The sequence below is a fragment of the Sus scrofa genome, chromosome X (genome assembly GCF_054392235.1).
Source record: "Sus scrofa isolate SSC_HxYL_T2T_F1_AM1 chromosome X, Sscrofa_HxYL_maternal_Yorkshire_Landrace_v2.0, whole genome shotgun sequence".
Classification (NCBI taxonomy): Eukaryota; Metazoa; Chordata; class Mammalia; order Artiodactyla; family Suidae; genus Sus; species Sus scrofa.
Window position 1 is genome coordinate 134,988,737 of NC_139401.1, and position 23,382 is coordinate 135,012,118.

The 23,382-nt window shown below is 43.7% G+C and overlaps 1 protein-coding gene across 4 annotated transcripts in view; it reads right to left on the reverse strand.

The window, feature by feature from the left end:
- MECP2 (methyl-CpG binding protein 2) overlaps positions 1-23,382 on the reverse strand; it is a 53,673-nt gene that overhangs the window by 29,214 nt on the left and 1,077 nt on the right. For 2 of the 4 annotated variants that reach the window (XM_085007547.1, XM_021080802.2), the window contains exon 2: positions 19,461-19,584. The exons of the other annotated variants lie outside the window; for them this stretch is intronic. Coding sequence is in view for 1 of the 2 variants with exons in the window: in XM_021080802.2 (XP_020936461.2) it covers positions 19,461-19,486 (26 nt within the window). In the remaining variant the exon portion in view is untranslated. The remainder of the gene's footprint in view (positions 1-19,460; positions 19,585-23,382) is intronic. 4 annotated transcript variants of the gene reach the window in all.

Genomic DNA, 23,382 nt, shown 5'->3' on the forward strand with positions numbered 1-23,382 from the left:
GCGCAGTGGTTAACGAATCCGACTAGGAACCATGAGGTTGCGGGTTCGGTCCCTGCCCTTGCTCAGTGGGTTAACGATCCGGCGTTGCCGTGAGCTGTGGTGTAGGTTGCAGACGCGGCTCGGATCCCGCGTTGCTGTGGCTCTGGCGTAGGCCGGTGGCTACAGCTCCGATTCAACCCCTAGCCTGGGAACCTCCATATGCCACGGGAGCGGCCCAAGAAATAGCAACAACAACAACAACAAAAGACAAAAAGACAAAAAAAAAAAAAAAAAAAAAAGAAACATCCAGAAAGAAAAAGACGAGGGGGGGAGGGGGAGAGATGCACACTGAGGAATGGGGCACTGCTGTCGAGCACAGAGAACTCTACCCAGTCTTCGGTAATCATCTATGTGGGAAAAGAGTCCGAAAAAGAATGGACGTGTGTATATGTATGACCGACTTTGTTGTCCAGCAGAAATGATCACAGCCTTAGAAATTAACTATACTTCAATAAAACTTTAAGAAAATGACGAGTTTAGAAATTAAAAATAGGTTAGCTACAAATAAAAAACAACAGTGTGACGTTGTTTCCAACAGGAAAAGACTGAAACGTACCCAAATGTCCATGTCCAGGGAGCTGCGTGACTAAAGCATGTTCATCTATACTTATCTATACAACAGAGTCTGGGCAGAAGAACCCAGAGCAAAGTGAGGACGGGAGGGCTGCACACCAGCATAAAGGCGGAGAGAGGAAGCGAAAACAAACCAAAAACGAGCTGCGCAACAGCACATCAAACAGGCTTTCTATATTAGAAAAGGTGAAACAATACATTTATTGGTTTATCTTTGCAAGAGAAAACACTAGAAGGATGAGCAAGAAACTAATAACGTCTAAGTATTACACAGGCTTAGCTTCTTAAAATTAAAAAAATTTTGGACTTAAATTTATTGCCACACCCACGACACATGGAAGTTCCCAGGCCAGGGACTGAATCTGAGCATCTGTGACCTACACCACAGGTCTAGCAACACCAGATCCTTTAGCCCACTGTGCTGGGCCGGATTCAGGCGGATTCTTTTTCTTTTTTAGGGCTGCACCCGCAGCACTTAAAAGCTCCCAGGCTAGGGGTCGAATCAGAGCTACAGCTGCCGGCCTACACCACAGCCACAGCAACGCCACATCCGAGCCAAGTCTGCAACCTACACCACAGCTCATTGCAATGCTAGATCCTTAACCCACTAAGCAAGGCCAGGGATCTAACCCTCATCCTCATGGGTACTAGTTAGGTTAGTTACTGCTGAGCCAAAGGGAACTCCTACAGTCAGATTCTTAACTCATCCCACCACAGCAGGAACTCCAGCCTTATTTAAAATTATGTAAGTTTCAGGTGTGTGGCATTCGACATCTGTATACATTACAAAGTGATCGCCACAAGTCCAGTTAACATCCAAAGCTTGGCTTTTTTTAAATTCAAGCCTGTTTTACTAGATTCAACAGATACCTAAATTGCATTTCAATAAATATACTCAGCATGGAACAAACAGAATCATAAAACCCATGCATGTTGTTTACCTATACATAAAGCATGCATATAGGCTATTAATATAAAGAATTATTATTATTACAATCCTAACTTTTTGTTATTCCACAATGGTTACTAAAGAAAGTTCTGTGAGGAGTTCCTGTCGTGGCGCAGTGGTTAACAAATCCGACTAGGAACCACGAGGTTGCGGGTTCGATCCCTGGCTTCGCTCAGTGGGTTGGGGATCCGACGTTGCCGAGAGCTGTGGTGTAGGTGACAGACGCTGCTCGGATCCCGCATTGCTGTGGCTCTGGTGTAGGCTGGTGGCTGCAGCTCCGACTGGACCCCTAGCCTGGGAAACTCCATGTGCCACGGGAATGGCCCAAGAAATGGCAAAAAGACAAAAAAAAAAGTTTGGTGAAGCAGCAATCTGATTAAATTAGGCTTGACTTTTAAACCATTAAATACTATACATATTCCAAAATTAAAGAGAAAAAAATTATTACAACATTGCAATAAAACTTTAAAAAATGGGAAAAAATAAAAAAGCAAACCACAAAACTCAAATCAAATAAACCTAACCGTATATAAAATCAGTTAACATAAACACAGAAAAGAATTATTCCAAATGACTTTTTCCACACGTTATAATGAAAATTTTCAAACATACAGAAAAATTGAACAAATTGTACAAAGAACACCCACATACTCATCATCCAGATTCCACCACTTCTGACATGATTCACCCACCCATCAATTCATTTTTTTGCTTTTGGCTGTGCCCTCAGCATGCAGAAGTTCCTGGGCCAGGGACTGAACCCACACCATATCTACAACCAGAGCCACAGCAGTGACAACACTGGATCCTTAACCCGCTGAGCCACCACGGAACTCTAACCCATCTTATTTTTGATGCATTTGAAAGTTCACCAGTACACTTCATCCCCAAACATTTCAACTTGCATATCATTAACTACAGTTGAAAATTCACTTTCACTTTTTAAGGTAAAATTTACATCCAGCAAAATGACAAATCTTAACTGTATCACCAGATGAGTTTTGTCAAGTCCATGCACCTGTATAAGCCAAACCCCTATCAAGAGAGAAGATGGTACCATGGCCACAGAAAGTTCCCTGGCACCCCTTTCCAGGCAGCCCCACCTTGGTGTTGTCAGTTTGCAGTGTTGGCCATCCCACTGGGTATGTATTAGTATTTCATTGTGGTTTTAATTTGCATTTCTGATGACTAATATTAGCACTTTGTTGCATGCCTGTCCTTATGAAGTATCTACTAAAATTTTTCCTGTTTTAAAAAATTATTATTTTTGCCTTTTTATTACTGAGTTCTAAGAGTTCTCTCTATATATCCAGTATATAAAGTCCCTAGTTATATATATGACTCTTTACTTTTTGTCTTTTTACGGCCATACTTGCGGCATAGGGAAATTTCCAGGCTAGGGGTCAAATTAGAGCTGCATCTGCAGGCCTATGCCAGAGCCACAGCATGCAGGGTCTGAACCACGTCTGACCTACACAGCTCACAGAAAAGGTGGATCCTAAACCCACTGAGCAGGGCCAGGGATCAAACCCGCATCCTCATGGATACCAGTTGGGTTTGCTACCACTGAGCCATGACGGGTACTACATTATCTCTTTAATACACTGTTAGATTTTTTTCCTTTTTTTTTTTCTTTTTTTCTTTTTTTCTTTTTAGGGCAGCACCCGTGGCATATGGAGGTTCCCAGGCTAGGGTTCCAATCAGAGCTACAGTTGCTGGCCTACACCACAGGCACAGCAATGCCAGATCCAAGTTGCATCTTCGACCTACACTACAGCTCATGACAACGCTGGATCCTTTACCCACTGAGCAGGGCCAGGGATCGAACCCGCAACCTCATGGTTCCTAGTTGGATTCGTTTCCGCTGCGCTGCGACGGGAACTCCCTTCTTTTCCTAGCTTCTTAAGGTGGAATCTTAGATTACTAGTTTTATACCCTTTTTCTTTTCTAATAAATGCACTTAAAGCTATACGTTTCCAAGTATTCCTTTAGCTGCATTCTATAAAACTTAATATGTTTATTTTCACTTTAATTCATTATGACTTGAAATCTCTAATTTTTCTTGTGGATTTCTTCTTTGGCCCATGGGTTATTTGGAAATGTGCATTTGGTGGGGGCTGGGTTTTTTGTTGGTTTTTTTTTGTCTTTTTAGGGCTGTACCTGTGGCATATGGAGGTTCCCACGCTAGGGGTTGAATTGGCCTACTCCACAGCCACACAGCCACCCAGGATCTGAGCAGTGTCTGTGACCTGCACCACAGCTCATGGCAATGCTGGATCCTTAACCCACCGAGCAAGGCCAGGGATCGAACCTGCAACCTCATGGTTCCTAGTCGGATTCATTTCTGCTGCACCACGATGGGAACTCCTAGAAATGTGGGGTTTAATTTTCAAATATTTGGGTTTTTTCCCCTAGATCTTTTATTATGAGTTCTAATTTAATTCCATTCTGATCAAAGAATATAATTTGGGAGTTCCCTGGTGATCTAATGGTTAAGGACTCGGCACTGTCACTGCTGTGGCTCAGGTTCGATTCCTGGCTCAGCAATTTCCACATGCCACATGTGCAGCCAAAGAAGAAAGAACATAATCTGCAGGATCTCAAGCTTCTGAAGTTTACTGAACTTGTTTTATGGTCCAGCAAATAGTAGGTTAGTGAACTGTATCATGTACACTTGAAAATGTGTGTTCCACAGTTGCTGAGTCTGTGATTCTATAAATGTGGTTGGTAATGCCCAGATCTTCTACATCCTTACTGATTTTTTAGTCTAGTTCTACCAATTATTGAGCAGAGTATTGAAATTGTCATGTACAATTAGGGATTTGTCTGTTTCTTTAATTGTGCTAATTTTTCTGCACATATTTTGCAGCTCCGCAATTAGGCACATACACATTCCCTACTGTCAATGTCTTTCTGATGAGCTGACCCTTTTATCATTATGAAGTCTGTCTTTTTATCTATGGTAAATATCTTTTGTTCTGAAGTCTTTTTGTTCTGAAGTCTTTTTGTTGTCGTTGTTGTTACTAGTATTGTCACTGCAGCTTTCCTATGCTTACTGTTTGCAGCATGTATCTCTTTATATTCTTTCGTTTTTAACCTAGCTGTGTCTTTATATTAAAAACTGCAGCCATGCCCATTTGTTTACATACTATTGATGGCTGTTTCTGCACTACAACCGCAGAGTTGTGTAGTTGTGACAGATTGTATGGCCGGCAAAACCTAAAATAGTCACTATGCTCAGGAAAAAACTTTGCTTATTCCTGCTCACTAGTAAGGACCACATTTCTCCTATTTCTTCAAAAGTCTAGATATTTTGAGTGGTACGCTATCAGACTTTGGATTCTATTATGTTCCAATAAAAAGTACGGATGTTAATTGGAGTTCCTGCTGTAGCGCAACAGGATCGGTGGGCATCTCTGGAGTACTGGGAAGCAGGTTCATTCCCCAGCTTGGCACAGTGGGTTAAGGATCCAGTGTTGCTGCAGCTGCAGCATAGGCCACAACTGCAGCCCGGACCTGATCCCTGGTCCAGGAACTCTATATGCTGGAGGGCAGCCAAGAAAAAAAAGAGTACTGGTGTTTTATTTTAGCAGACAGTTAATTTGGTGGAACTCAGACTCCAAAGTGTCTTCCCTATCGTGGAAGTGGTTGAAATCTCTGTTCATTTCTTTCGCCTTGAATGGAGCTGAGTAGAGTTGATATGAAGAATCTGCACCACCACTGCCTTGCCCATGGTGATCTTCTTTCCAGAATATCTGCCCTCAGTCCTCTGATTCCTCAAGCCAAGACGGCAGGTCTGCATCTCAGTCTCCTTGCAGCACACCGACTAGGAGTGCCCTTGGATGCAAAAGCTGTTACAAACAGGAAATTCAACTAATGCAGTTGCCTTCTTCCAAGTATCAACTTCTCTCTAGTTTCTCTAGTATCCTTATTTTATTTTTCCTTTTTTTTTTTTTTTTTTAGGGCCACACCCAAGGCATATGGAAGTTCCCAGGCTAGGGGTCGAATTGGAGCTGCAGCTGCCAGCCTATACCACGGCCACAGCAAAGCAACATCTGAGTGTGTCTACAATCTACACCATAGGTCATGGCAACCTCGGGATCCTTAACCCACTTAGTGAGGCCAAGGATCAAACCTGGATCCTCATGGATACTAATTGGGTTTGTAACCCACTGAACCACAACAGGAAATCCCAGTACATTTAGTGTCTTTAAATAGCTATTTTTAATTTTTGTCTATAGCGTCTTTGGCTGTTATCTGCAAGTTGGGTAGTCCAAAACAAGCTACCTCATTACTACTAGAAGCAAATCCCACAGGTGACTTTTGAACATGAGAATCTTGATTTTTACATAAGGTCAAAAAGAAAATCTAAACTTCATTCGGGATTTTTAATGATGGTAGTAATATCAGTGTTATAATTTTATAATTATTTTATGTATATTATAAGATAAAGCAAATAAGTAACTGTTAATGTTAACGAGAAATGAACTTTTTGCGTAAGAAAAAGATATATAAGGATAAAAGTTAATGACAGACCCTCAAATGTGAAAGTTCCATTGTAGACATCATTACGTATTCATGAATGAGTTAGGAAGTTTTTCCGAATTGTTTTTTTTTTTTTTTTTTGGTCTTTTTGCCATTTCTTGGGCCGCTCCCGCGGCATATGGAGGTTCCCAGGCTAGGGGTCTAATCGGAGCTGTAGCCACCGGCCTACGCCAGAGCCACAGCAACGCAGGATCCGAGCCGCATCTGCGACCTACACCACAGCTCACGGCAACGCCGGAACCTTGACCCACTGAGCAAGGGCAGGGACCGAACCCGCAACCTCATGGTTCCTAGTCGGATTCGTTAACCACTGCGCCACGACGGGAACTCCTCCCAATGTTTTCTAACTTTGTTCACTGAATGGACCTAGATGCAATGTCACCCCAAATAAGAGTGCGCACATCAAGCACACAACCTTGGATTCTAAATACCATTTCCCACTAAAAGGAATCAGAGCTCTTGGAACAGCTTCAGGGTAGGAAAAGCACACATTGGGATGGAATGTCTTACGCCAGAAAGCAAAGAATCACATAAAGACTAATTAATTAATGAGGCTATAGCAAGAGGACACAGGCACCAGAATAAAGGGAATCTCATTGACCAAATTTGTAATAATTTGATCAAAAAAGAATGGTTGACTGTAGCTGAACCATAAAACACAATAAATCAAACTCCCTGAGTACATACTGACCAGACCGAGCGTTTATGCTGATGCAGGGTCCTCATATCCCCCCACGGAGAGGGAAGCGCCATGTGGACTAATGGTGATAGAACAGGAACCACTGTTTAAAGTTACAGAGAAAATGTGACTATTAATCTCAAGGAAAGTGATATAAGCTAAGTCGTCTTCTTTCATTTCAGGGAATTAATATAATTCTTCAAAGCTATCAAATCAAGAAAGATGCATAAGCATACAATTTAGTTTTGATGGTAACCATCAAAGAAACGAAAAGTAGAAACCGTTAAAAGCTGGTATTTCTGGGTCATGGAACAGGAAGGAGGAGGCGCAGAATGTTTTTATCATAACCTCCTTTGAGAAGTTATGTTGTTATTGAGTGGCTGTAATATTTTGATAAAAAAATCAAAATCCAAAAAACCTAACCTTTCAATATAGTTTACTGCTCTGACATTAACATCAAAAACCCTGAACCTGGAGTTCCCGTCATGGCGCAGCAGAAACGAATCCGACTAGGAACCATGAGGTTGCGGGTTTGATCCCTGGCCTTGCTCAGTGGGTTAAGGATCCGGCATTGCCGTGAGCTGTGGTGCAGGTCGCAGAAGACGCGGCTTGGACCTGGCATGGCTGTGGCTGTGGTGTAGGCTGGCGGCTACAGCTCTGATTTGACTCCTAGCCTGGGAACCTCCATATGCCATGGGTGCGGCCCTAAAAGGACAGAAAAAAAAAAAAAAATCCCGAACCTAGGAGTTCCCGTCGTGGCTCAGCAGTAACGAATCTGACTGATGTCCAGGAGGACACGTGTTTGACCCCTGGCCTTGCTCAGTGGGTTAAGGATCCTGTGTTGCCGTGAGCTGCAGTGTAGATCACAAACGTGACTTGGATCTAGCATTGCTGTGGCTGTGGTGTAGACCAGTGGCTACAGCTCCGATTCAACCCCTGTCCGCACAGATACTAGTTGGGTTCGCTTCTGCTGAGCCACAGTAGAACTCTCTGGGCAGAGTTTTCTCGTAGAGGCCCACAGGGCTTGCTGGTGACTTACAGGAAGATGAGGAAAAGAACAGAATCGAGAATAACTCCGAGAATTTCAGATTGGCTAACTGGGTGGATGTTGATGTTATTTAATAAATGTGACAGAAACTAAGAGGAGAAGTGGATTTGAAGGGGGAAAAAAATCAAGAGTTCTGAGTGGGACTTGTTAAGCTTGAGATGTCTATGAGCAGCAAGAGGAAATACTGAAGAGACCATCTGACGTGGAGTTCCAGAGGGAGGTTAGAAATGCAAGCCAGACACTCAGGCACAGAGCGGAATGGTCAGCACACGGCTGTACGCGTCATTCAAAGAAATGAAACCACAGAAACAATGGAAACACCTCTAATTAAATCAAGGCATAACCATCAATAAAATGTCAGGTGGTCATTAAAAACGATGGTATAAAAACATTATCCAGACATTGTCTATCTGTAGATGGCAAGTTTATGGGCAATTCCTACTTTTCCACTTGCTGTATTTTCTAAAAAAACCTTTTTCTTTCACTGAACAGATATTACTTTTACAGTTAGAAAATAGTTATTTTCATTTGGGGGAAAAGTGATGACATTTTTACTGACATGGAAAGATATCTATAACGTTATCATTGGAGAAAGAAGGCAAGTTACAACAGCACATATGATCCCCATTTATCTAAAACCCTATGTATGCATACACACAGGTGCATAAAGAAAACTCTAGAAGGATGCTTAAAATGCCAACAGCAAAGGTAAATTGTAGGCTATATTTGCCAGTTGTAGTTGCATTAACTTTGTATGGTATCTGGGAAACACTAAATGTGTGCACAAAAACATCTGATATAATAATTTGAACTGTTTGTTTTTTTTCTTTTTTGGCTGCCTCACAGCATATGGAGTTCCCAGGCCAGTAATCGGATCCAAGCCACAGTTGCAACCTACACCTCGGCTGCAGCAACACTGGATCCTTAACCCACTGGGCTAGCTGGGGATCAAACCTGCATCCTGGCATTGCACAGATGCTGCTGATCGCGCTGCACCACAGTGGGAACTCCTGCACTAAGATTTAATGTCATTTTGTCTCTCTTCATTGCACCTGTACTTGGGGGCATTCCTTGGCCTCTTCCAAGTGACTTCTCAAGTGCTGGCTGCTTTTTTTTTCTTAATTTTACTGTATTGGAGTATAGTTGATTTACAATGTTTTATTAGTTTCAGGAATACAGCAAAATAAATCAATATCAACACCTTTTTCCTCATATAGGTTATTACAAGCAACTGAGTAGACTTTCCTATACTATACAGTAGGTTCTCATTAATCATATATATTTATATATATATTTTAACATATACACATATCCTTTCTTTTTCAGATTCTTTTCCCACATAGGTTATTATACAGTATTGAGTAAATTACCCTATGCTATACAGTAGGACCTTGTTGCTTCTTTCATATACAATAGTGTGTATGTTTTTTTTAATTTAATTTTACTGGAGTACAGTTGATTTACAATGTTGAAATGCTGGCTGCTCTTTTATTTGTAGTTGCAGGGTATAATGTATACAATAGGTGTTCTTAACCTTTTTCTACCATGGGCCCTTCTGGCCCTCTGAACCCCTCCTCAGAAGAATGTTTTGAAATGCATAAGACAAAATACGTAGAAGTTGATCAACAATTCACTTTGAGAACTGGTGCTAGAGTAGCATGTACTCCGTTAGTAAACCATTAAATAATCAGATCTAGAAGTGTGTAAAATAACTAAGTTTGAACTGTGATGAACACAAGTGATATTTCAAAATATCTGTAACTACAACATGATATGGAAGTATCTTTGATCTCTACTGGTGACAAAGTCATAGGTACTCCTAACGCTACCATGGTCTGTTGCCTACACTGGTCTGTGAATTTCCAGTGAGAGGTTAGCATTTTCCCCATGCAAGGTTACAGAACCCCTGACTTTTCAACCCTGAGTCAGAACCCTTGGTCCAGAAAGATACACACCAAATAGTAACAGCAGTATTCTCTGCGTGGTGGAATTTCCAGAGTGAGTTCCATACGCATTTCCTAAATTTTCTATGATGATGCTTTACTTATGTAATTAAAAAATAAAGAGCTTAATGAATACTATGATTTTGTTTGTTCACTTTGTTTTGTCTTAAACAACCTGGAAGAGTGGTTAAGAAATTTAATACAGTTGCTTTCAAGCTACATTAACATTTTCTTATAAGGTGATGCGGCTTTAAAAAAAAAAAAAAAAAAAGACGTTCGGCGTTCCCGTTGTGGCAGTCGAAACGAGTCTGACTAGGAACCATGAGGCTGCGGGTTCGATCCCTGGCGTTGCTCAGTGGGTTAAGGATCCGACATTGCTGTGAGCTGTGGTGGAGGCCACAGATTTGGCTCAGATCCCGAGTTGCTGTGGCTCTGGTGTAGGCCGGCAGCTGTAGCTCCGATTGGACCCCTAGCCTGGGAACCTCCATATGCCCTAAAAAGCAAAAAATACACAAAAACAAAAAAACTTTCAACCTTCCCTAAGTACTTATTATGATGACTTTAATCATTCCTGTGTTTTTACAAGCCTAGAAAAAATTTCACCAAAATTATTTATCCTGGAGTTAAAGGGAACAAAAAGACAAACTGTCATAACCACCGACATTTGTCTATTTTTTGCCAAGCATAATTCCAAAAACAGCTGAAAATATTAGAGTAAATTAGTACTTAATATGGACTAATACCTTCTGCTGTTTACAAAAACACAAAACCTAGAAAAACAGGGAAATTTATATTTTAAAAATAAGTTACTCAATATGTGCACAAGAATTTAAAATACAACTTTTCAAAGTAATGTGAAAACTTAAGTACCATTAGAAAGCCCAGAGAAACCAAAAATGCTTTTATTTTTTCAAAAATCACTTACAGGTAGAAAGTCAGCTCATGCTGAAAAGCGCTCAAGTTGGTGTCTCAGCAGCGACGTGGGTGCTGCAGAGGAGATGGGAATGAAGGGAAATGTGCAGATGCCAGAAACCTGCTTTGATTTCTTTCAAATCTAAAAATAAAAGCTTCGGACTACTCTATTAATAAGTCTAGAAAATGGATGCCTTTTTTGTGGAAAGCTTTCACAAACCCAGAAATAAAAATATCTTCTTGTCGTTTAACAGACCCAAAGGATGTAAACATAAACCAGATGTCAATCCTTGTTTCTCTACAGTTGCATTCTCCCCAGGGCTCTGGTGGGACTTTGGTTGTAAAGACGCGTCCGCAGCACAAGGAGACATGTTAAATGAATGAAGGTCTGCACAGAGCAGCACGGACAGGCTCAAGAGCCAAGTACAGTGTGAAAAGAGCAACGTGCAGAATGTCACATAGGGAGGATACCGTCCTGTCGATCTGCTGAACACTGTCCAATGTTCTCCACTGTCCCGGGGAACACAGCAGTCAGCCTGCAGGAAGACCACCCCCATCACCTCGGGCAGGCAAGTGCAACTATGGGCGTGGCTTTCCCTGGAGCTGTCACATTCGAGTTCCATAAAAGGACAGAAAAGGAGACTGAGTAGGACCCACTGCTAACATTTCCAAAGTCCCAAGAGAAAGTGCCTGAGTCTACCGCATGAACAGAGTGCAGAGGCCGAGGAGGAAGGCGGCCGGGAGGACTGTGGGAAGGCAGGACCTCGAAGGGTTGGGATGGCCTGCGGGAGGGCAGAGGAGCAGAGGAGCAGGCGCACAGAGGACAGCTCCGATCCCACCTCCCGAGCCCGGGTTTGTGGGGATGACCGAGATGCTGTTCACAGTGGCTCACCAAGGTGGACCTGGTCCTTAACAAGACAGGACTGAGCCTGCTTCTCTCTTTTTTTCCCTCTTTTTTTGGCCACACCCACAACATATGGAAGTTCCCGGACAGGGGACTGAACCTGCACCTCTGCAGCAACCCAAAGCTGGGGCAGTCATATTTCTTTTTTTTTTTTTTTTTTGGTCTTTTGATCTTTTTAGGGCTGCACCCGTGGCATATGGTGGTTCCCAGGCTAGGGGTAAATCCCAGCTGTTGCTATCGGCCTACGCCAGAGCCACAGCAAAGCCAGATCCGAGCCACGTCTGCAACCTACATCACAACTCACGACAATGCTGGATCCTTAACCCACTGAGCAAGGCCAGGGATCAAACCACATCCTCATGGTTGCTAGTCGGGTTCACTAACCACTGAGCCACAATGGGAACTACCGCAGTCGTATTCTTAACCTGCACCACCACAGCAGGAACTCCCAGGAGTGAGCTTACTTATGCACTGCTTCCTTCACCATGAAAGATATCTTGGCAAAAACATAACAAATAAAAATCATGGAGTTCCTGTCGCAGGGGAAACGAATCTGACTAGGAACCATGAGGTTGCGGGTTCAATCCCTGCCCTTGCTCAGTGGGTTAAGGATCTGGCGTTGTTGTGAGCTGTAGGGTAGGTCGCAGATGTAGCTTGGATCTGGCATTGCCACGACTGTGGTGCAGGCCGGCAGCAACAGCTTCGATTAGACCCCTAGCCTGGGAACCTCCATATGCGGCAGGCGCGGCCCTAAAAAGACAAAAGAACAAAAATTAAATAAGTAACTAACTAAAAATCAGCAAAACTAAGCAGTGCGTTTGGTCTGTAGTTGACCCACACACCATGCAAGTTCTTGCCCTCCTCTAGGTACTATCAGAGAGGGAAGTGTGTGCGAGAAGCAGTCCCTGGGACAGAGGTGAGAGAAGGAAGGTTCCATGAAGAGATCTGAAATGGGAGCCCCAAGGGCCTGAGCTGGCAAGTCGGCTCAGGGCAGATGGCCTCCAGAGCAGTGCAGGGCGGACAGGGGACAGGATGGATGACCAGAGCACCTTGCACTGCCTTCTGGGGCCCAGGAACCTCTCAGAGAGGGAGGCAGCTTGGAAGGAAAGCCAAACCTATCTGGCGCAGCTGGGGCAGCTGTCTGACTTCCTACTGGCACACTCTGCAAATGGAACTGCTCCTCGAGCCCTGCGTGGCCTGGCTTGCTCCGCCTGGCTCATCTCCATATTCTGAACCCTTGAACCCAGCCGAAAAGATCTCTCTCGTGAGCCTCCATACACTCTGGTCTCTCCTCCACTCACACTTTCTCCTGCACCAGCTAATGCTGCCTTATCCTTCAGTTTCTGGAGGGGTCACTTTTCAAAAAAGTCTCTTCCCGGACCCACCCACCAAGTCTACACGGGATCCTTGTAATGTTTACGTGCAGCCCACTACTTCTCCACTGCAGCATCGAGCCCCTGTCTTCCCTCAGAGCAGAAAATCACTGAGGGTAGGCAGACTCTAGGATCAAGGACAGTAACTGACAAGTAACAGATGCTCAATCAGTACAGGGTAAATGAATAAAGTACTGCAATATAAAGAGCACCGCAGTCACAGAGAAATGAAGCAACAGCCACATGGTCCTAAATACTTCCATGATAGGAGTTCCCGTCGTGGCGCAGTGATTAATGAATCCAACTAGGAACCATGAGGTTGCGGGTTCGATCCCTGCCCTTGCTCAGTGGGTTAACGATCTGGCGTTGCCGTGAGCTGTGGTGTAGGTCACAGATGCGGCTTGGATCCTGTGTTGCTGTGGCTCTGGCGTAGGCTGGTGGCTACAACTCCGATTAGACCCCTAGCCTGGGAACCTCCATATGCCATGGGAGCAGCCCAAGAAATGGCAAAAAGACAAAAAGACAAAAAAAAAAAAATACTTCCAGGATATTCCTTACGCATATTACATACAAACACGACAGAACGTCCAGCAGCTGTGGCAGACTCTTCAACCCCAAGTTCCAAGGAGCTACTACAACTCAAAACGGTACCAAGATAAAAATATTCCGTTTTCTTCAAGATTCACAAACAAGAACCTGCTAAAGTTCCCCTTGCGAAGTAAAGGGTCCCGTCTCATCCTCTGCTCGCAGGAAGTCATGAAACAGAAGCTTCTGAAGTTTTGCTTTCTAGTGCTAACTCTGAAAATGATTTCTTCATAGCCTAACGAGCAGCTCTCTAATCTCTACAAATTGTGTTGCAGTCATAAATGTTTGTGCTCATCTAATACACAGTCGTTTCCTCAAAACTGTGCAATTAAAAGGCCATCCTTGATTTAGCAACATCTGTCAAAAGTGTAAAATGCACCTATCCTTTGACCCAACCAAGTTCCATCACTAGGAATTTCTCCTACAGATAAATGTGGCGGTAACCGACATCACGTAAGTAAAAAGCCATTCACTTCAGCATTAATGAAACTAAGAAAAAACAATGGGACCACGGAGTTCCCGTTGTGGTGCAGTGGTTAAAGAATCCGACTAGGAACTATGAGGTTGCAGGTTCAATCCCTGGCCTTGCTCAGTGGGGTAAGGATCCGGCGTTGCCGTGAGCTGTGGTGTCGGTCGCAGACGTGGCTCGGATCTGGAGTTGCTGTGGCTGTGCTGTGGGCCAGAGGCTACAGTTCTGATTTGACCCCTAGCCTGGGAAATTCCATATGCCGTAGGAACGGCCCTAGAAAAGGCAAAAAGACAAAAAAAAAAAAAAATAGTGACATGGCTCTATAGGAACTGATACCGAATAGTTACTAAGATATATTAACTAAAAAGAGAAAACTCTGCAAATGTGCATGGTATTTCACCGTTTGGTAAACACACACACACCCCTTTGTTTGAGTGTGTGTAAACACACACAGAATATATACATAAAGATATATGTAAGAATATATAGACCTTCCCATCATGGCTCAGCGGTAACAAACCTGACCAGTATCCATGAGGTTGCGTGTTCGATCCCTGGCCTCCCTCAGTGAGTTAAAGGATCTGGTGTTGTGGTGAGCTTGGATCTGGCGTGGCTGTGGCTGTGGCCAGTGGCTACAGCTCCAATTGGGCCCCTGGCCTGAGAATTTCCGTATGCCTCGCGTGCAGCCCTAAAAAGAACCCTCCCCCCGCAAAAAAAGAATATAATATGAGGTATCTAGAATAGTCAAATTTTTTTTTCCAATTTTTTTTTTTTTTTTTGGCTGCACCCATGGCATATGGAAGTTCCTGGACCAGGGGTCAAATCCAAGCTGCAGCTATGATCTACACCACAGCTGCAGCAACACCAACCCACTGTGCTGGGCCAGGATCAAACCTTCGCCACCACAGAGACAACGCCCCATCTTTAACCCACAGCACCACAGCGGGAACTCCTAAAATAGTCAGTTTTACATGAGGCAGAGAAAGTGGAAGAGGGATTGCCAGGAGCTCGGGGAGGAGGGAGGAATGGGGAGTCACGGTTTAATGGGGATCATTTCAGTTTTGCAAAAGATAAAAAAAGGTTCTGGAGATACACAGTGGTGATGGCTGCACAACAATAAGAATGTACTTAATGTTACTAAACTATACACTTAAAATCGCTAAAATGGTAAATTTAACATTATGTATATTTTACCACAATTTAAAAACAACACCCACACAGATTAATAAGAAACTGGTAATGACAGTTTCCTTCAGGGAGAGAAATGGATGTTTCACGACGGGGTGGCAAGGAGATCTGATACCATACACCCTTTTATACCACCTTTTTCCTTCTGCACGCTCTACCCGTACCAAGTACCATTAAAAACTCAGGCTTACGCGAGAAGCCTTTCCCTAATCACAAGCCATTTATATCCTTTCTTTAAGCTAAAAGAAAATCTGGATTCCATTCAGTTTTGAGGGTATTTATTAGATTTAAATGATGCAAGTTGCAAAACACTACACTTGTTCCCCTAAGAATACATTCACCAAAATCCTGTCTTTATTGGTATCAGCTATTATAGAAAGCTTCAAAATCATCAGAGGAAAATTACCATTTTATCAGTACACAACTTTTATGCCGTCACAACCAAGCCAGCCGAATACAGAGCAAAAAGTCCTCATCATCAATCAACACACATCAGCCTGCAATTACATGAATCAGAAAACAAACTATGCTTATGCTGCAGTCTACCCTAAAGCTGTAACTCGTATGTCAGAATTTAAAACACACACACATGCACGCACATGGGCACGCACGTGTGCACACACACACACACACACACACGCACATGCACACCTTCTGGATTCCTCCCAGTTTATCTGAAACCTACTTTTGTGAAGATCCACTATTCTCTTGAGTCTTCCAGAATGAGCACTGTAGCCGTGCGGCCTGCATCACAACCGCTGCAGCCTCTCCCTGCATCCCTCACCCAGTCAAGAAGGCAGCACTTGCAGGGCCCAGCACCACCCCTGGCTCGAAGCAGGGAATAAAATATTTGTTGAGTAAATAAATACATGATTATCTGCTGACAGGCTTGCCGTGAAGTCTCAGAAAGAAAAAATTCAGAAAGAACAAAGTAAGAGACGCTTTGTTCACTTGAAGTCAGCATATGATAAAGTGAAGACCAGGTGACTGGCTCACCAAACAGCTACGACTTCAGCAGTTCCCTGGTGGCTCAGTGGGTTAAGGATCCAGCATTGTCACTGCTGTGGTGGGGGTTCAACCCCTGGTCCAGGAACTTCCACAAGCTGCAGGTGCGACCAAAGAAACACTTTTTTAAAAAACAAGTATTTTAAATACCACACCAAGAAACTGGACAACTTAATTCTTTTGCATATATCAAATATGTATTACAAATACAGCACATCATCAAGTTTTTTAGGATGAAAGAAAATATAGATGAATACTGTCATGTTCTTAGAGTAGCAATAGACTTCCTAAGTATGACAGCAAAAGAAGATACCATATCAGGAATTTTATATATAAGACAAGCAGAATCAAAAGATGATGACAAAGTAGAAAAAATATCTGCATGATGATAAAGAATTAATATCCTTATTATGTTAAGAGTTCTTATAAACCAACTTAAAAAGAAGATCCTGACAGAAGAAGGAATGCAGAACATAAACCGGCAATTCGTAAAGACCAAGTACAAATGGCGAAAGACTACTGAGGTTCAGCCTCAGTAAAAACCCCAGACGTGCATATTTAAAAGATGGATACCCTAAATGCCCATGACAGAGGAGTGGATCAAGAAGATGTGGTACATATACACAATGGAATATTACTCAGCCATCAAAAAGAACGAAATACCAGCATTTTTAGCAACATGGATGGACCTAGAAATGATCATGCTAAGTGAAGTCAGTCAGCCAATGAGACACCAACACCAAATGCTTTCACTGACATGTGGAATCTGAAAAAAGGACAGACGGAACTTCGTTGCAGAACAGATGCTGACTCACAGACACTGAAAAACTTATGGTCTCCGGAGGAGACAGTTTGGGGGTGGGGGGATGTGCTTGGGCTGTGAGATGGCAGTCCTGTGAAATCAGATTGTTATGATCATTATACAACTACAGATGTGATAAATTCATTTGAGTAATAAAAAAATCTTATAATAAAATAAAATAAAAGATGGATACCCAATTCTGGGGGTGTATGGGAAGTGGCACTTTCTAAGACTGCTGTGGGAACTGGGATAACCATTCTGGAGAGTGATGTGAAGTACCCACCAGCAACTCCAATTCTAGGCAGCCATTCTTCAAAAAGACGGGCACATGAGGAAGTTCAATCCAGCAGCATCTCTAATAATAAACCGCTGTCCAAACCAACGGAGGGACAATGGTGACAGTATATCAGCCCCAAACTACACTGCTATTTAGGAGAAATGAAGGCAGATAAACATACCACACAGATAGACGCCGAATACATATAATGCTATCCTTGTTTTGTCAAAAATACAAAGGTACCTGTTTGTATAGCCTGAGAAGAAGATTCAGAAGGATCTACTTAAGCTATTAACAGCAGTTACTCTGGGTAGTGGGTTTGGAAAGTAACGGGGAGCTTTCACTGTTTTACTTTTGATATACTTTAAAATGGTTTGAATTTTCTATCAAAAGCACGTATTACTTTCATAATTCCTTTTTTTTTTTTTTCAAGGCCGCACCTGCAGCATATGGAGGTTCCCAGGCTAGGAGTCAAATCAGAGCTGCAGCTGCCGGCCTACACCACAGCCACAGCAACGCCAGATGCTTTAACGCACTGAGCAAGGCCAGGGATCAAATGCACATCTTCATGGATACTAGTTGGATTCTTAACCCGCTGAGCCACAATGGGAACTCCTATTTTTCTAATTTCTTTAAAGGGAAAAGAAAAGCAGCAAGATATCAAGCACTCATTTATTAAAGAGGGGTTCCATTCTTTGAGAATTTCCTTCCAAGTTCCTTGAAGCTCAAATGGCCGAGTCTTTCCTATTCATAAGTAATAAGGGCTATTTTTAAAAACATCTCTTCCTTTCTACATTTCTTAGAAGACACTATACAGGGTCACCACTGTCTGTCTGATAAAATCCATTCCCAAAACTGCGAAAAAGACTATGAAAAACATAAATCACCCCCACAGTCCTAATACCTAGCAGAAGAGACCCATTCGCTGCCACATATTACATTTAGGCCACACAATTTCCGAGACAATACACAAAGCACCAGCCACACAACTCCCACCAGCATAAATAAGTGGCGTACAAAGAACGCCCTGTCAGCAGGGCCCAGAGCACACCCCACAGCAGTAAATGGCAATGACAATTTGAGTCACAGGATCAGGAGTGGAACCAAATTTGGGACCTGGAGGCAGCGTGATGCCCTCCTCTTCCTTCCACACCTTTTCCTGCTCCACCCAGACTCTGCCCTCACACGGTCCCCAAACGGGCTGTTAAGGATGCCCACACAACTTTATACTGAGGTGTCAGAATCCACTAGATACAACTAACTGTTACTTGAGGGTCTCAGCAAGAGTCACAATCGAGCATGTGTGTAAACTCACATTTTTTCCTTCGGAAAAGAAATGGAAAAATTCAATTAGAACATTCTGCCTTACCACACGGAATGTTTGAAATCCAGGTGTCAAAACATCAACCGTGGAGGGACCTGACTTTAAAAAAGCTTAAGATCTTGAGCCTGACAGCTGAGAAATTAAGGAACCGCTCATGTTTACAAAACTGAAGTCCACACAGTGGCGCTAGAGTAGCCAGCCTCAAGTGTGGCTGATAGAGCACCCAAGTGTCAGACCTCAAACGGCTCCGATTGCTCCCAGCTTTTTCAAGACATCCATTCTGCTCTAGAGTCTCGAGAGCCAGAGGTGTATCTGGGCGCTCTCTTTGGGTCCCGTGGGAGGAGTGCGGCAAGCACGCGCAACAGCTTTCAGGAGGCCATCCTTCTAGGGGACCGCACACCAGTTCCCACATCCGAAAATGCATCACCCACTACTGTTGACCAGGAAGTCATTCGCCCAAGACCAAAGCAAACAGAGTCATGCCGTAGGCCGCCAGGCAACAGCAGCGGCGGCAGGTGAGGAGCTCGGTCTAAGCGCTCCCAGCTCAGCTGAACTGCCTAAAGGTGAACTGAAGGTGCAGATCACCAGTTCCAGCTCTAATCTGACACCCGCCCCCAGATCACGCTGTGGCTACCAAGTAACCCTACCTAAACTGACTTTTCAGGGCTCAGGGAAGTGACTTTTTTTTATTATATGGCACAGTTTGGCACAGTTATGTCTTTAGTCTTTGGGGTACTTTCATACTGTCCAAGAGTAGTATATCTTGTTTTATTCCTTTTTTTTTTTTAAAAACAGATGGCCAAACCAGGACATATACTAAAAAAAAAAAAAGGAAGGTTACTTACCTGAGCCCTAACATTCCAGCTACCATGGAATCTTGTTGGAGCTGGTCTACAGAAGCAAGATGTATTCTGGGGAGTCACATGTCACATCAAAGCAGGAACTGGTGAGTCTGTATTTTTATGGAGCCTAAAACAAAGAAAATCGTAAGTTGAAAGCCCCCATTGTGCTGCACGACCTTTTTCCCAGGGCTATTTGGGACATTTTGAAGATAAACATACAGACAAAGTACTACGCTAGTTCCCGGCTTACCGAGCTAGAAACAAAGGATAAACTGCAGCTGAGTGGCACATAACGCACAGTGCTCAAAGCAAGGCAAGATTCGTGCATGTTAGAACTGACACTTATCACAGGTCTTGTCACCTCTGAGGGACATTTTGACACCATAAAGCTTATCACTAGTGATGATCTCTGTATTTCTTGCACCGTGTCATACAGAGATACTCGGGGAGAGAAGACATGTTTGAGAGAACACGCAACATCAGACTGTCTTCCCCAAAAGAACATGTGAAATCCAGAGGCAAAGTCTCCCTTCTCTTTTTCAAGCTGCTGAAGTTGCCACAATCTGTTGTAACATCACATAAAGGGGTTTCTAACCCGGAGAGAAAAAAGGCAGCACCAACAGAAACTAAGTGCCCTGGGAGATCCAAAGCCATCCTTAAAAATAACACATGCCTGTTTCAGAGCAAACGTTTTTAAGCCTCTCAGATCATCGTAAATCGAATGTTCAACAAACTGAGTTAATAGTTTGACAGTTTCTCTTTTGCTTTTGAACACATGTTCAAAAAAGATCTTCTGTCACCATTTTTCATCAAGATAACCATCATTTCCTTGTTAAAACTAAAATCGCCCCATACTAGCTACTCTCTGATACCTTGCTGGCCTAAGAGTAGGACTTTTATCTTTAGAAAAATTCTAGAGACTATTCACACAATTGCTCATGTAATGAAACCCAGAGGAAAGGCAACACCAGTCAAGCCTCTTACTGCTGCGCTATACCTACCAGGATGGTACCCGGAATTATCTACTGAGGTGCAGTGAGGCCTTATAATTCCCTTAAACAGTCTAATCATAGGATGCTTTGAAATCCCAGAAGTCAGGTAACAGTGTTACTCAGGTAGCTATACAACAGAAAGTAAATTGGTATCCTGGCTGGGAGGCCCTGCATTTTTGGGGTAAATTGCATTTCTATTTGTAAATTGAGGGGGCTAGACTAAGGTTCCTCCAGCTCTGAAAGTTTAAGTTCTTTGATTAGGAGTTTATGGAGAGAGAAAAGAGAGCCAGCAAATGAGAGCAATTAGGTGAAGACCCAATAAAGCAGTGATTTGCAGGTGTGTGTACACACACACACACACACACACACACACACACACACACACACACACACACAGTGCCCCCAGCTCTTAGGCAAGGAAGCCAACTGAACCCTCTCGAAGGCATGCTCCCCAGAGTCCAGACTTATGCAGTACTGCAGAACAGCTATGCTAAGGACACATCCATAGGCCAGCAGAACCAATGCAAGTGTGCCTTGAAGAAGTGAAAAAGGCCGAGGCTTTAGTCTGTAACAGAGTGGTCACAATCCCCCTTAAACATGGGAGGGGGCATGCCCTGCCAGCCCCCAAATTCCTGTTCCCACTCAGTTCCCCCAGACGCCATACCTACCATCAAAGGGGTGGAACCAAGGATTTAAGCAATGGCATGCAAATCAAGCTTTCAATAGGAAGGAAAAGGTTCCTCGCAAGAGAAAGGCACAAGAGCACTTTTGTGTCAGAGAGTACAAGGAAAAGGAACTCGTTTACATCTGTCCTACCCAAAATGAGGTAAAGGCGCAGTGGTGACAATGGCAGTTTGACTGGAGAGGGCTGGTACCAAAACACTGAGGGCAAGGTCCATCCACTGGAGGGGTAATAATGCTCTACCCGAGAAAAAAGGTTGTGTCTGCTGACCACACGAGATGGTCTGCACACATGTTACCATGGCAGAGGGGGTGAGAACAAGCAGGCGTCCTGCCACACTCCCTGGAACTGCCAGTCTAGACTATGTTTTACCCCCAGTGCACTTAAAACACAAGTTACTACAAAGGTCAAACATCTTCTCTGCTTGTCTTCTTCTCATAGATAACTCGGGCAGCTTGGCCACAAAGTGCTCTTAGCCGATAAAAAGATCTCCACTGATATTCGCCTTTATAAAAGATTACGGCTTCCAGGAGACATCATTTATCATGCAAATAATTCCAGGCAGGTGTATGAGTGATGAAAACTGGCCTGGAGTAAGAAAGTAACACCTTTACATCTGCTCTTTATTCTAGGTTCAAGAAGCAAGTTTCTCATTCCATCTCAATGCGGAGGAAGGAGTATTTGGATGGGGGCAACATCCGCTCATCAGTTTTTCTGTCACATTCCACAGCTTACCTCCCCACCCCACTAGATTCGGCCACAAAGAGGCAGAGCAGACAGGGAAACAATGGCTCTGGCTGGAAATTGCAAATAGAATGCAAAATTGTATTCTAACCCTAACATAAGCAAGTACAAAAGCTGGAGTGCAATCTGACTGCATGATGGTCTATCAGGTGAAACAAAGACCTGGGACTCTAGGTTTAAGGCCTTCCAGGCAAGTTTGTAGCAGCAAGAGACAGCATGGTGTGATGGGCCAGTACTGGCAAGAAAGCCACAGAAGGTTTCTTCAAGGTGTTAGGACACAATGACTTCAGATGCCACCAGGCACTCTGCAGAGAAACTATATTCTGGAAGCTGTGCAGTTTAAAGGGATAGGGGTAGGATGGAACAGCTGTCTGGAGGGGCAGTCGAGAGGGCTAACGCACTGCCAATGATGCCAAACGAAGCAGAGCCCTTGTCCTCTCACATCTCGGGCTCAGATGTACAAACCCTGGAAGCTTTGTCAAGTGAGGCTTGTGTGTGTGTGTGGACAGGAATGTACGGCAGGGCCGGGCCAGCGATGTGCGCTCGGTGACAACTTATTTAATCCCGTACTTCTACTACACTGGCTGTGTCCTTTAAGGTTCTGACATGGTCTGGGTAAGAACATAAAACCAAAGGCTTCCTAGGCTCCCTGACTGGACTTTTAAGTACAAGTCCTAAAAAGCCCATAAACAAGCCTATTTCCCTGAATCCCTGGTGGAAATTCCCAAGAGACCTAAAAAAATCCGGATCTGGTTGGCTGGTTGTCTGCAATAAGGATCCAGCATGTTTCAAACAACCCAAGAGGAGCAGTTAATCTCATTGTTAAGTGAAATCACTAAGACGCAGATGAAAATTCTGGCTTTGAAACCCAAATTTCTCCCCTAGAGTAATTGTCCATTAACAATGAATTCTCCTCCCAAGGCCTGAATATGCTTCCTTTTTGTAGAATGACAAAATGCCTAAAAGTTGTGAGAGTCCTACAAAGTCTAAGCCACTCAGCCTCACGGGCTAGTAGGTTTGGTTCCACGATCACCAAGCACTCCCTGAATTCGATCCTACCATCTCACAATGTGGGGCACTGATCCTGCACAGCAAAGACACAACATGGGAATGGCTCTACAGAGCCCGTTCCTGTTCCTGGAAAAATAATCAGAAGCACACATCTGCCTGACCATGAGTCAGGAATATCATTTTTGTGGTGGAGCCCATTTCTGCTGTGACCAATCTACACCAAACACACAACAGAAGCGACGGCCACAGAGGTATGTTCCAGAGCAAGCTCCCCCCCCACCCCCGCCCCGTTGATCCACACTTGGTAATGCCATAAACGGTCTCCTCCGTCAAAGCAATCTTTAGACTCTTCACAGTGACCTTAAGTCTTCAGTGCAAACCCACAGAAAACATTGCCACGCCACGTACAAGTCACCTGAATTTCAGTTTGGGTGATTCAGTCAGAACCACACGAAAAAGAAAAGAAACTTTCGGGGACAACTGACAGGAACCACAG